A 13,372-nucleotide genomic window follows, 5' to 3' on the forward strand; every position below is an offset into this window, starting at 1 on the left:
TTGGAAACGATTTTCCGGAAAATCAATTCCGTCAATCAAACAGACCCTAATTTAAAACAAAAAGTTATAGTTTGAAAATATTAGATGAAATTAAACTTTTAATATATAAAAATATTTATGTTTATAAGTTGTTTAACACTAATTTAAATGAAAATTTTTAAAATTTTATAACTTTGAATAACTGGAAGTTTAATAATTTTATGCATAAAATTTTATCCATTTTTAATTAAGTGTTCGGTTAATTGTGATATTAATTTAGTCATCTATTTTATAAGTAGTATAAATATAAATATTTAGTAAAGTAAAATAATAATAAAATATTTTTTATCCCAATTAATCTAGAAAATATTCAAGAAAAGACATGAAATCCGTGATGTTGGCCCATTCTATTCTCAGATCCGTCAGTTAAGTATCTCGTTGAGCGCGCTTTCCCTTAAATCCCGCCACGTGTCCCCGCCTTTCCAAGCTAGCGAACATGGCTTTGTCCACGTCATCTCCAAACCAAAAAACGAAAACAAACAAACTCTCTTTTTTTTTCCAAAATCTCTCCGATATTTCTTTTCTTTTCCTTTCTTTCAAAACCATCCTCATTTTCTCTTTGATTTCATTTTCTTTTTCTTTTTCAAAAATCTAATTTTTTTGCTTCAAAAATATCTCAGTTCTTTCGCATATTCCCTCAAAAAAAATATCTTCATTTTGCCACTTGCTTTGTTAAATTTTTGGAACTTTCGATTCGAAAAAGTACATAAAAAAAGATTTTGACAGTGAGTTGCCAGTTGATACACTACACTCTTTTACGTTCACTCAATTTTTTGGCTTTTTTCAGTGTATTATTGTTGTTTTTGTTAAGCAGATTTGGAAATAATGGCGGAAAACGGTAAATCTGCGACGGAGAAAGTACCGGCGGTTGCGAATCCGTTAAGCGAACAGCCATCGGAAATCGCATCGAATATCAATTACCACGCGCAGTTCAGTCCTCATTTCTCGCCGTTCAAGTTTGAACCAGAACAAGCTTTCTTCGCTACGGCTGAGAGTGTTCGCGACCGTCTCGTCAAGGTATTTAACGGTTTCGTTGTTTTTTTGTTTTGCGTCTTTGATTCGGTTTATGTGTAAAAGTTTGTTAGCTGATTATGGAAGTTTTTTTTGTGTGTGTGTGTGTGTGAAGCAATGGAATGAAACTTTCCTTCACTATCATAAAGTTGATCCGAAACAAACTTATTACTTATCAATGGAATATCTTCAAGGACGAGCTTTAACTAATGCGATTGGGAATCTTGACATTCAAAATGCTTACGCTGAGGCTTTGAATAAGTTAGGACATGAACTCGAAGAGATTGCTGAGCAGGTAATTCGTAAATCCTTTAAATTTTTTTTTTGGTTTAATTACTTCTTATTTTAATTTGTAGCTGTATTTGTGATTTCTTTTACTAATAAGATGCATGATGTTATTTTCATATCAAATAATTTATGCGAGGATAATTGATAGAAGCCTATTTTGTTGTAGCACCGCCATTTTTTTTTTCTTTTTTTGAATTCCTAGTTTTGAATGTGCATTAATTTGATGACTAAAAGTTTTGTAGGAGAAAGATGCTGCACTTGGAAATGGTGGTTTGGGAAGGCTTGCTTCTTGTTTTCTCGATTCTATGGCAACGTTGAATTTGCCTGCTTGGGGATATGGTTTAAGGTACAAATATGGGCTTTTCAAACAGCTGATAACAAAACAAGGACAAGAGGAAATTGCGGAAGATTGGCTTGAGGTTGGTTCAGCTTATTCCACCTTGAAGTTGCAGCATAGTCCCTGGAATATACACTGATTTTCTGTTTTGATTGGGAATTTTTGCAGAAGTTTAGTCCCTGGGAGGTTGTTAGGCATGATATAGTGTTTCCTGTCAGATTCTTTGGAAGTATTGAGATTAATCCAGATGGGTCGTAAGTGTTATAATCAAAGGCATAATATGCCCTTTTTGGTTGATTTTTTTGCTGGTATTTGTTTTAAACTTACTCAAAAGTGGCAAAGTTAATTAGTTCGTTTTCAATTAGAAAATGATCAATTTTAGTTCTTAACTCCTCATTATCATGGTTGTTTCCAATGCACTTTTCCGTTCAGCTTTTGGGAGCAAAAGCAAGTAGCAAAGGAAACAACTAGAAGGCTTAGTATTGTATTATGCTGATGTTTTCTGGTCTGAATGTCATTTCTAACTGCTTCTATTTCTATATAGATATGAATTTCTTAATTTATGTTATATGATTTAAATGCATTGCAGTCGAAAATGGGTTGGAGGAGAGGTAGTGCAAGCTCTGGCTTATGATGTTCCAATTCCAGGATATAAAACCAAGAATACAATAAGCCTTCGCCTCTGGGAAGCAAAAGGTCGTGCTGAGGATTTCAATCTTTTTCAGTTTAATGATGGACAATATGAATCTGCTGCACAGCTTCATTCAAGAGCTCAACAGGTGATTATCAATACCATTAATGAGAAGCTGGTCTTGAAAGCCTTCAAATTGCAGAACGAACCAACTATGTTAATTATGAAAGATAATTTTGATTAATGAAATTGTTGGTTTCTGGGCACGAAATGATATTAATCTCCAAGCTTCTGAATTTATTTAGTTGAATAGCATATATAAGCTTCTGAAAAATTTTGTCTACATTTCATGTACCTATCTCACTGCATGTTTCTTGGCACTTATGGTCTATGAACTTTTCACATGCAGATATGTGCTGTTCTGTATCCTGGAGATGCTACTGAAGATGGGAAGCTTTTACGTCTGAAACAACAATTTTTCCTCTGCAGTGCATCATTGCAGGTTAGTTGATTCCGTTATTGCTTCCCTTCTATAAGATTCCTGGTTCTTTCATTCTTCTATTACATTTTTTCTTGTTACTGGCCTCCTTTTGCGTAGTGCATTGTTATATGCTTGTGGACTTGCCATTATTTCTTTCATGGGTTGGTTGCATAAAAAGGGAAATTGTCCCATGTTCTTTACCCCAAAGTCTATTTACTTTTGTACAATTTACCTTTTGAAAGAGAAGGAACAATTTTAAATAATATATGATAGAGATCTATTGCACGTAAAAACTACTGCATGCTAAGTATGAAATGATCTGTATTCAAGAATAATCTTGACCATCGTTCCATGTAGAGTTTTCTGTTCAAATCTGCAAGTTTTAAGTGTATTTGAATTTTATAGACAAAAGCACACATCTTTTCTGCAATGAAGAATGCCAATCCAATTTTCAGTTTTCATCAATTCCATTTTAAGTGGTAGTGACAATTCCAATGATAGTTATATTTATAATTACATAATTTTCTCCCAATTCAACAGTGTCATGGTTGTTTGATTTTCCTGCTAAAATTTATCATATTGGTCTCAAATCTCAATGTTGGATTGTTACAGGACATTATTCTCAGATTCAAGGAGAGAAGAAGTGGAAAGGGCTCATGGAAATGGTCTGAATTTCCCAGCAAGGTAGCTGTACAACTGAATGATACTCATCCTACGCTTGCAATTCCTGAACTGATGCGCTTGTTAATGGATGATGAAAGACTTGGGTGGGATGAGGCTTGGGATGTAACAACAAGGTGCCTAGTTCTATTTTTCTAAGAGGGTTTTATAGTAGCCCATGTTGCTTTATGGCATGTATTGCCATTGTTTTCTTCTTTCTTTTTTTGACATTATTAAATGTAAATAACTGAACCAGGACAATTGCATATACCAATCATACTGTCCTTCCCGAAGCACTTGAGAAGTGGTCACAACCAGTAATGTGGAAGCTTCTTCCTCGCCACATGGAAATCATAGAAGAAATTGACAAAAGGGTAATTCGCTTGTCTTTTACTTTCTATTTGTTAGAGTCTTCTAATTGCAAAGTTTAAGTTTTTTTCAGTTTCTTGCAATGATAAATGCCACCCGTCCTGACCTTGAGCATAAGCTTCCTACCATGCGAGTCTTGGATCATAATCCCCAAAAACCTGTTGTGAGGATGGCGAACTTATGTGTGGTATCTGCACATACGGTAAGTAAATCATTCTACAAAAATCATCGAGGCTCGTAAAATTGTAGCGAAAAGCACTACTTTTGAGCTTGTTCTGTTGACCTCTTTTCAGGTGAATGGTGTAGCCCAGCTGCACAGTGACATCTTAAAGGCTGAGTTGTTTGCAGATTACGTTTCTATATGGCCAACCAAGTTCCAAAACAAGACTAATGGAATTACTCCTCGTCGATGGCTTCGGTTTTGCAGTCCAGAGCTCAGTAACATAATCACCAAGTGGTTAAAAACTGACCAATGGGTGACCAATCTTGACCTGCTTTCTGGTCTTCGAGAAGTATGTATCAGAATAATTCTCTGGAGTATGCTTTCTTTTATTCTTTCAAAACTATAATTGCAGTAATGTTGCATACTGAACTTATGCTTCTCCAACAGTTTGCTGATAATGCAGATTTTCAAGATGAATGGGCATCTGCTAAGATGGCTAACAAACAACGTTTGGCGCAATACATATTGCGTGTAACAGGAGTAAGTATCGATCCAAACAGTTTATTCGACATACAAGTTAAGCGTATTCATGAATACAAGAGACAGCTGCTGAACATTTTGGGTGCGATCTATAGGTACAAGAAGTTAAAGGTATCAAATCATACTGATTGTTCTTGGCAATTTGTTTGCTTAATGGAGTTCTGTGTACTGGCATTTCATTTTCAACCAGTATAATACTTTTTCTCTACCAAATTTGAAAATCATCATCATTATTATCGGTATTTTAACTGTTATTGCTGTTGTGTGTGTGCATAATCTTTCAATCTGAATGCCGTTTTTAACATCACGGTTTTATATTAATCAAACCATGCAGCTAAAACAACTTAAGATTAAACCTACCTACTTAAGAACTCCAAATGAATTGCTTCACCCCCTATGAGCTTTCATATGTACCTTTTCATTCATCACATTGATTTAGATATTTGATTTTTTGGTTCTTTAATGTTTATATCAAGTCAAAGTCGGTCATCAAATAATTTGCTCTGATTTATTTTCATGAAACTAATTTATGGTAGGAGATGAGTCCTGAGCTGCGGAAAAATACTACTTCCCGGACCATTATGATTGGAGGGAAAGCATTTGCCACATATACAAATGCTAAACGTATAGTCAAATTGGTGAATGATGTTGGTGCAGTAGTCAACAATGATCCTGAAGTCAATAGCTATTTGAAGGTAAATTAATTATTTTTGACTCGGTACTTTCGGCTTTTTGAGATCTTTTATTGTTGTAGGTTTGAAAGTCCTTTTTCCTGTTTTTCTCGATCAGAAACCCGTTGTCCTACATAATACTTTCATATCATATGCATTGTTATTTAGCAAAGCAACCAGTGGAATTGACGTAAGTTAACTCACTTGAAATGGAAATAGAAAGTTTACACATGAAATTTTGATAACTTTGATATATCTGATGATAAGGTTGAAGCATTGGTGCAGTTACAGTTGCTTAATTGGTATTTAATTCCTTAAGTCTAAGGCTTCAATTGTATGATATTCCTTATATAATGTTCTTAAATTTTTACCACTGGGCAGAATATTTGGTAAATGTCTTCAAACTATGTCGGGTTCATCCGACAAAACATTATGTTCTGTACTAATCGGAAATTTTCAGGTCGTATTTGTTCCAAACTACAATGTGTCTGTAGCTGAAATGCTTATTCCTGGAAGCGAGCTTTCCCAGCATATTAGTACTGCAGGCATGGAGGCTAGTGGGACGAGCAACATGAAATTTGCTCTAAATGGCTGCCTCATAATAGGAACACTTGATGGAGCTAATGTTGAAATCCGCGAGGAAATAGGGGAGGAGAATTTCTTCCTTTTCGGTGCAAGAGCTGATGAAGTCCCTCAGTTGCGGAAGGACAGAGAGAACGGATTGGTAAGAACTCAATTTATTATTGCAATTTGTGAACTTAGAGTCGTTGCCTTCAACTGAAATTAGCAGCCTCAGTGATTGGTGCCATTAAAATCAATATGGCTAGTCCTGTTAATTATGTAAAGTGCAGCTTCCTTTGAGATACTGAATTTGTTTAATTGTTTTTTTACCATTGGTTAATGTTATTTCTAACTCACCCAACAGTTCAAACCCGATCCTCGGTTTGAAGAGGCCAAGCAGTTCATAAGAAGTGGGGCATTCGGAAGTTACGACTACAATCCACTTCTCGATTCTCTAGAAGGTAACTCGGGTTATGGTCGAGGTGATTATTTCCTCGTCGGTCATGATTTCCCAGATTACATGGATGCTCAAGCCCGAGTAGATGAAGCTTACAAGTAAGTCCTAAACTTTACTTTTTAAATCTGAATGTCCCAACTTACATGAACGATAATAACATGTTTACTAAAACGTTATATGTATTATTATTGCTCCTTCAGGGATCGCAAGAAGTGGCTAAAGATGTCTATACTAAGCACTGCTGGCAGCGGCAAGTTCAGTAGCGATCGGACTATAGCCCAGTACGCTAAGGAAATTTGGAATATCGAGGAATGCCAAGTGCCGTAATTCCGACCCAATCTCTCTAGTTTTATGATAATGAAAAGCATATATATATATAAGAATGAGTAATAGGATTTGCATTCCAAAACCATATGTCTTTAGCAAAAACAAAAAATAAGCGAGAAACCCTGCATCTCGATTTCACCTTTAAATGTAATAAACAAAGTAACGTGTTTTACTGAATTGCCTTTACTAGTTTGTGGAACTTTAGTACAGTATTAAAATTTTAATTTTAGTAAGCAGAATTCACTCCTTGAAAGATATATATGTATATATATGCCTAATCCGTGTATACATATATGCTTAGGGGTTAAATGAGATAAGATTGTAAGCTGATTAAATTCGACCTGAAAAAAAATTTGAATTTGATCTTATTATTTTCGAGTTGAGTTTGAGCAATTTGAACTATTAAATGATCCGAGATTATGTATCAAATAGTTTACGAGTCTGATTCAGTTGTACCCGGAAAAAAAGTATACGTCTAAGTATACTAATCGTGTAAGCGAACTTCGTTGAGTCAACCTAAATAGTTTGATTTGATTTTAAGTTAAGCTTAAGCTTAAGCTCAGATAATAATATTCAATTGAGCCATGCTCTTATCACAGTTTGTGAGCATAGCGCAAAGTAAGACAAGCACGTAAATATTGTTAAGTGCACCGCTATCCTACAATTAGCGCTGTTACTCTACCTTCGTCGGTTGCTACAATTTAAATATTTTTATTATTTTTATTATTTTCATATACTTTGCTCCACCTTCTTCTTTAAATTTAAATCCCGCTTTAGATACTTTGAATATCAGTATCATTTTAATAGATATTAGATTCATAAAAAACTATTTGATATTTATTTAATTATTTTGGATGACTTTGACAGTGTTGACATTTGATAATGTCAACTTAAAGATTAAAAATTATAATTTGTGATCAACCCGCTTAAAACATGCATTAAGTTTGATACTAATTTTAATTTGTTCAGTTTCCTTACCAATCACTATGCTGTCATCGGTAGTATCAATGTTCAAAACTACGTCTAAAACCAATATTGAACATTATTTAAAAAAAGAAAGGTCGGTTTCATAAGATGTACTAGATTTATAGAAAGTAGCCTAGGGCACATGGCCATTAACAAGGTAAACAACAACTCCTGAAACTACTAGTATTATAGTGCATTCATAGTAAAAGTAGCATCTAAATCCTGACATTTTTCAAGATGAAGAATCCGATCTAGGAGAAACCGACCTAGATATAGATCTCAGAGCTGGACTTCCACTTCTTCTAGAGTAGCTTTTGTTAGAACCTTCCTGCCTCAGACTCCTCAAACTTCTCCTAGGTGGTGGAGAAACGCTTCGCGAGTAGCTCCTTGACCTCCTCCCTTCTGAGGAAGTGCTGCGTGAGTAGCTCCTCCTCAAACTGGTACTTCGCTTAGGGCTGACACTATATGAGCAGCTTCTCCTTGAAGCTCTCCTTGATCGAGGAGGTGTAAGGCTTCGAGAAGCAGAACGATAACGGAGTCTTCTATATCTAGAGTTATATAGCGAATATGACCTATCACGTGACATTCTATAGTACCGATCATCAGGTGAGTAAGAACGGTCCCGCCTTCTATAGTATCGATCCTCAGGAGAGTAAGAACGATCCCGTCTGCAGTGGTAACGATCATCGGGAGAGTAAAACCTATCACGCCTTCTATAGTATCTATCATCAGGAGAGTAAGAACGGTCCCGTCTATGATAATAACAATCATAAGGAGAGTAGGACTGATCACGCCTTCGATAGTATCGATCTTCAGGAGAGTAGGAACAGTAACGATAATTCTTTCTATAATAGCGGTCATCAGGTGATCTACTATACTGGGAATGAGCACGTGAATAAGACCTATACTGGGGGGAGTAAGACCTGCTCCTACTCCTACTCCTACTCCTATCAGATGAATAACAAGATGACGGGCTTCGGCTGCTTGAATAAGGAGAATAGCTAGGAGATCGACAGGGTGAGTAACTCGGCGAACGATGACGCTCTGTATGCAGAGAAAAATAGTATTAACACATTTTCTGGTTGGCTTGAATACAAAATCGATAGGAAGGAACCATACCACGAATAGTTTTCAACCCCAAATACCTTCCCGGTGTAGGGGTTCTCCCCCTCCGCCTCCTAGCCTGCAATAAACAGAACTCGAAACATAAGATTCTAAAATCACCTAACTGCCCACAAACAAAACGAGCTGAAAGACAGCTAGGTTTTTTCCGGAATAAGTATGAAACTGTAAATCAAAACAAAGACAGGGAGACGTAAAGCTAAATAAAGAGAGAAATTCTGGGCATACAACCCTAAAAGTCTGATTCTTGATGTTGTGTTTGATTTACTTTTGGAATTTGTTGAAGAGCTGCTTCACACAGCTAAACCTGCTGCTGCCACAAAAAACTTCAAGTGGAAAGAAGCAAAACAACTTTCAAGAACTCTTAGAAACCGACCGTTCATATAATCGTTATGCAATATTTGACGGAGCAAAAACAAAATAATTATCGAAGCAGGCTATAATCAACACAAGAAAACTTTTACCTTCTCAACTGTAATGACACGTCCCTCAAGAACAGAACCGTCCAAGTACTTGATGCAACAGTCAGCTTCTTTGTTGGTAGCCATCGTAACAAACCCAAATCCGCGAGAGTCCCTTGTCCTTGGATCAACCACAAGGTGAACATCGATCACCTATGTAATTGAAACAAGATTATCACTTAACCATACATGCAAACGTGATATTACAGAAGTCATTCAAACAAACATAAGTTCATAGAGTTCAAACATAACAATTTAACAATACATGAAACAAAAGTTGCATTCATCCATACATTTCCCTCGCTTGCAAAATGCTTCTCCAACTCTCTCTTGGTGATCCGAGGTGACAAGCCAGTAACATACAAACTATTCCCGGGATTTTCAACATCACTTTCAGCACTCCTACTCTTACTCCTACAAATCGGAAAAAGAACAATAGGGGAAAACATATATATCAAACTTTTGCAACACAAATATAAACACAATAAACAGCAAAAAAGGCAGTACTAGAAAAAATAACAATACCGGGACCGACTCCTTGAGCTCGACAAGGATCTCGACACAGACCGGGTGTATCGCTTGTTCGGGGAAGGAGAACTTGAATACCTTGACCTCTTAGAGTACGACATCTGGAAATATGAACAAAATATACAGCTCAGTACTGAATTAAAATTATAAAATTTGTTTGGTATATTTCTTAAAATTAAGGGATAATTTTTTTGACGGTTTTGATAAATGTAATTTTCAAAATTTTAAAAGTATTAAATGAAATAAAATAAAATAAATTGAAAAAAACCTACATCCTTATCTACTTATTATTTTCTAAACTTTTTCATTGAAAAGATTTCTATCATTTAGATTTAGTCATGTATTATCTAACGTGCTTAAAAACTAAATCACTGGAAATATTAGTTTATTTATTTATTTTTAATACAAGGCCTAAGTGCATAATGTAGTTATATTTAAAAGTATTTCCAGTGCAAAATAATACTATATCATATTATCATTTTCCTAAAAGAACAATAACAATTCGAACCCATTTTAATTAAAATCATTTTTCATGATGAACTCGCACCCGATACCCATGCACGATGTATATCGGGATAACGGTAAAATAAAATTTAAAATCTACAGAATCCTTCGGAATTGCTTCCCTTGTTAAAATAGAAAAGATGCTAATGTATAAGGCTCTTGATCTAAAAACTTCATCAGCGACAGATAAAAAAATTTATTTACAAATTGTTTCTGCTTATTGTATTCAACTTTCAATTGAAATTTTCATTTTTTTCATAAAATTTGTTATTAATTAAAAAATCAAATAAACAGCTAATCCTCCTATAAGCAATTAAGCTAATGGATTTATATTTAGAGCCAAGCCTATTCATCATCATAAACAAAGCCAATTATCAAATTCAACACACATGATTTACATTACAATAATTAAAAATAAAACTAATCCCCTACCAAGAATTACGGATCGAATTACGAGTATGTATATATAAATGATTAAATAACAAAGCAATAAAATAATTAAAATTTAAAATCGATGAATTAATTACCTTTGAACAAATGAAGAATTAAACGATTGAAGAATCGAGTATTTTGAATCCCACCTTTGCTTGGTTTATGCAACGATTTCCTTTTTTAATGGAATTAAAAAATGGCAAAAACGAATTATATATAAATGGTGAAAAGGCGCACTAAAGAAGTTTCTGGAGATACGGACGTGAGGAGTGCATTAAAATTCGGACGAATCTTTCCCCTTCAAGTCCGTGGGCCGTAGGCTTTTTGGTCATTCAGTTTAGTAACGACACCTGTACGAGTGAGTCAGAATGGATTAAAATATACTATTAGTCTTTGTATTATATGTAATTTATGGATTTAACCTTTATATTTTAATTGGATCATTTTTAATTTTTTTTCGAATTTTGAAATTTCGTTATGACTGACTAAATGTTAGCCATTTAATTCATTGAAGTAGTAAATGTATCATAAGGCACTGTACTAAAAGTTAGATTGTATTTTATTTTTTTATTCAAAAATTTGACAAATTAATATTTGTAAGTTAATTGAAGAGCAATTTGGTTTTATCTGTTAAAAGTTAATCAATTTTTACTGTTAATAATTAGTGTTACTGACGATAACCAGACGGTTACTGTGGTATGCCACGTGTACTTTATGGTAACATACAGAAACTAATTTTTAATAGTATAAATAGATGAAATTTTTGATAGAATGACCAGCTTGCTCTTTAATATAATGTATAAAGATTAATTTGTCCAATTTTTTAGTAAGGGACAAAATGCAATCTAATTCATAGTAAAAGTGCTTCCATGGTAGTTTTGCCTATTAAGTTTTGTCATTTACCGCATATGTAATATTATGTTAGCTTGCTATTTCTAAATATTACTTGTGAAAAAAATCAGCTAATGATTTCAATGATTGTTGTTGGAGTTAGGAATGAAATTTTAAAATTTAAAATGAATAGGGACTAATAATGAACAAATTAGAGAATATGGATTAAATCCACAACTTACACTATACAAGGCTAACAACGAAAATTAACGGAATTGGTTTAACTGTTTTGCTTGTGTTAGGGATGAATTTTCAAAATTCAAAAAAATATGGAGGCCAAAATTGAATAATTTAAAAAGTATATGGATTAAATTTTTTTTAAATAAGATTATAAGGATTAAAATTACAATTTACATAAAATAAAATAAATATAGATGAACTAAAAACGTCTTAATCTTGTTCGATTTAGCTCTAAAAGATGGATTTAAACTTTTATCAAGAAGTGTGTGGAGAAGACTGGGAATTACTGGAAGAAATAAAGGGGAGAATGGGATGCGTTACGTGAAGGGAACGCTAGGCAATAAATGAACTAACACTTGGAGGATTCCAATTAATCAAAACCATTATGTATTATTGATATAAGAGGCGATTTGATTTGAAAATTTTGAAAATAATTTTGAATTTTAGGCTAATTGAATTGAATTATTTAAATTATTTGAGTCAATTTGAATAATTCGATTCAAGTTTCGAGTTCGAGTCGAGTTGAATTTCACAAATCGAATAACTTGAAAAATTCGAATGACTGATTAGTGTAAATACCTTTTTGGTCATTGCTAATTTTAAAAATAAGCAATCTATCTCTCTTAACAAAAAAAAAAATCAAAATCATTTTAAAAATTCAAAATATTTATAAAAATCAAAATTTTAAAAATATAAATAAAAATAAAAATTTTAGAAAATTTTCTAAAATAATTTTTTGAGAACTAATTAATGGTTTCAAATTTATCATATTCAAGTATTTTTTTATTTTGCTTTGAAAAAAATATATATAATTTCAAATTTACGTGCTCTAACACAGATTTAGCTATACTGTAATAATATTTTTATTTGACATGTTTAATTTTTTTAATTTCACTTGATCTGACTCATCTCAAATTTCATTTCACTCAAACTCGATTTGAAAATTTTTCAATCTGAACTAGGATGATAAAATAGGACTCGTGAATTCAATTAATTCGAAAATTTTTCATTCGATTCGATTGAAGTCTCACCCCTAATTATTATTATTATTACTATTATTATTATTATATGTTAGTAGTCATTGTGCTTATCCAAAATTCGAGATTTAGCCGCTACACTTTAAAAATTAAAAATTCAATTTTCTTTTATTTTTCAATTTAATAATCCTAGTCCAATTATTATTGTTGTTTGTAATTTCTTTCAAAATTGTCAACTTAACATATTTATTTTATTGCTAATATCATGTAATGTCATATGAGGGTAGTCTAATGAACATGCCAAACTGATAAAATTTGACGAAAAATACTAACAATGTTAACGATTAGACTGAAATTTCTAAATAAGAAAAGTAGATGAACCAAATTTTAATTTTGGTCTAAGGACTATCAGCATATTTCAATCTTAATATTATTATTTTACAAATTGACCCTGAATTATAGTAATTTATTATTTTGTATTTAATTTTTTGGCTTATTTTGGCACTTAAAATTTATTTTTGTCTTTAGTCTCTAAATTTAACGATGTTGGCCTAACAAAATGTTATCTTGTGGCATTTGTATAATTTAAACTTCATGTAAATCGGGCTAAGTTAAGTTTGGGCATTAAATATTAATATTTAATTTAAGTTGAATTGTCTATAGAGGTGTAACTGAATTGAGCCTAGTCTGAATAGTAGCAAGCTTAAGCTTGACTCGAAATTTATGGTTCAATACCAGGTTCAAGCTCGACTCGAAACATAATCAAGCTACTTAAA

The 13,372-nt window shown here is 33.2% G+C and overlaps 2 protein-coding genes across 2 annotated transcripts; one reads left to right on the forward strand and one right to left on the reverse strand.

Annotated features, from left to right (window-relative positions):
* The first annotated feature begins 595 nt into the window (after positions 1–595).
* Positions 596–6,774, forward strand: LOC105782375 (alpha-glucan phosphorylase, H isozyme). The gene is made up of 16 exons (XM_012607065.2): positions 596–764; positions 854–1,056; positions 1,166–1,345; positions 1,581–1,757; positions 1,844–1,929; positions 2,265–2,454; positions 2,716–2,808; positions 3,400–3,584; positions 3,704–3,821; positions 3,890–4,018; positions 4,110–4,328; positions 4,427–4,630; positions 5,056–5,214; positions 5,651–5,914; positions 6,116–6,306; positions 6,409–6,774. Exons 2-16 carry the CDS (start codon positions 865–867, stop codon positions 6,533–6,535), a joined length of 2,514 nt encoding a protein of 837 aa, XP_012462519.1. The 5' UTR covers positions 596–764; positions 854–864; the 3' UTR covers positions 6,536–6,774.
* Positions 6,775–7,600: 826 nt separating this feature from the next.
* LOC105782376 (serine/arginine-rich splicing factor SR45a) lies at positions 7,601–10,803 on the reverse strand. Its single transcript, XM_012607069.2, has 6 exons — positions 10,644–10,803; positions 9,610–9,713; positions 9,378–9,498; positions 9,088–9,237; positions 8,621–8,684; positions 7,601–8,545 (listed from the first exon to the last, which is right to left on the reverse strand). Exons 2-6 carry the CDS (start codon positions 9,711–9,713, stop codon positions 7,734–7,736), a joined length of 1,251 nt encoding a protein of 416 aa, XP_012462523.1. The 5' UTR covers positions 10,644–10,803; the 3' UTR covers positions 7,601–7,733.
* Between the last annotated feature and the right edge of the window lie 2,569 nt (positions 10,804–13,372).

Source organism: Gossypium raimondii, chromosome 13 (genome assembly GCF_025698545.1).
Source record: "Gossypium raimondii isolate GPD5lz chromosome 13, ASM2569854v1, whole genome shotgun sequence".
In the NCBI taxonomy this organism is placed as follows: Eukaryota; Viridiplantae; Streptophyta; class Magnoliopsida; order Malvales; family Malvaceae; genus Gossypium; species Gossypium raimondii.

Coding starts and splice junctions, on each gene's coding strand:
- LOC105782376 (XM_012607069.2), bottom strand. CDS start 9,713: ATGTCGTACTCTAAGAGGTCAAGGTATTCAAGTTCTCCTTCCCCGAAC. Junction 9,238..9,377: donor ATTTTGCAAGCGAGGGAAAT/GTATGGATGAAT, acceptor TCAATTACATAG/GTGATCGATGTTCACCTTGT. Junction 8,546..8,620: donor GGGGTTGAAAACTATTCGTG/GTATGGTTCCTT, acceptor CTCTGCATACAG/AGCGTCATCGTTCGCCGAGT.
- LOC105782375 (XM_012607065.2), top strand. CDS start 865: ATGGCGGAAAACGGTAAATCTGCGACGGAGAAAGTACCGGCGGTTGCG. Junction 1,930..2,264: donor GAGATTAATCCAGATGGGTC/GTAAGTGTTATA, acceptor AATGCATTGCAG/TCGAAAATGGGTTGGAGGAG. Junction 4,329..4,426: donor TGCTTTCTGGTCTTCGAGAA/GTATGTATCAGA, acceptor CTTCTCCAACAG/TTTGCTGATAATGCAGATTT.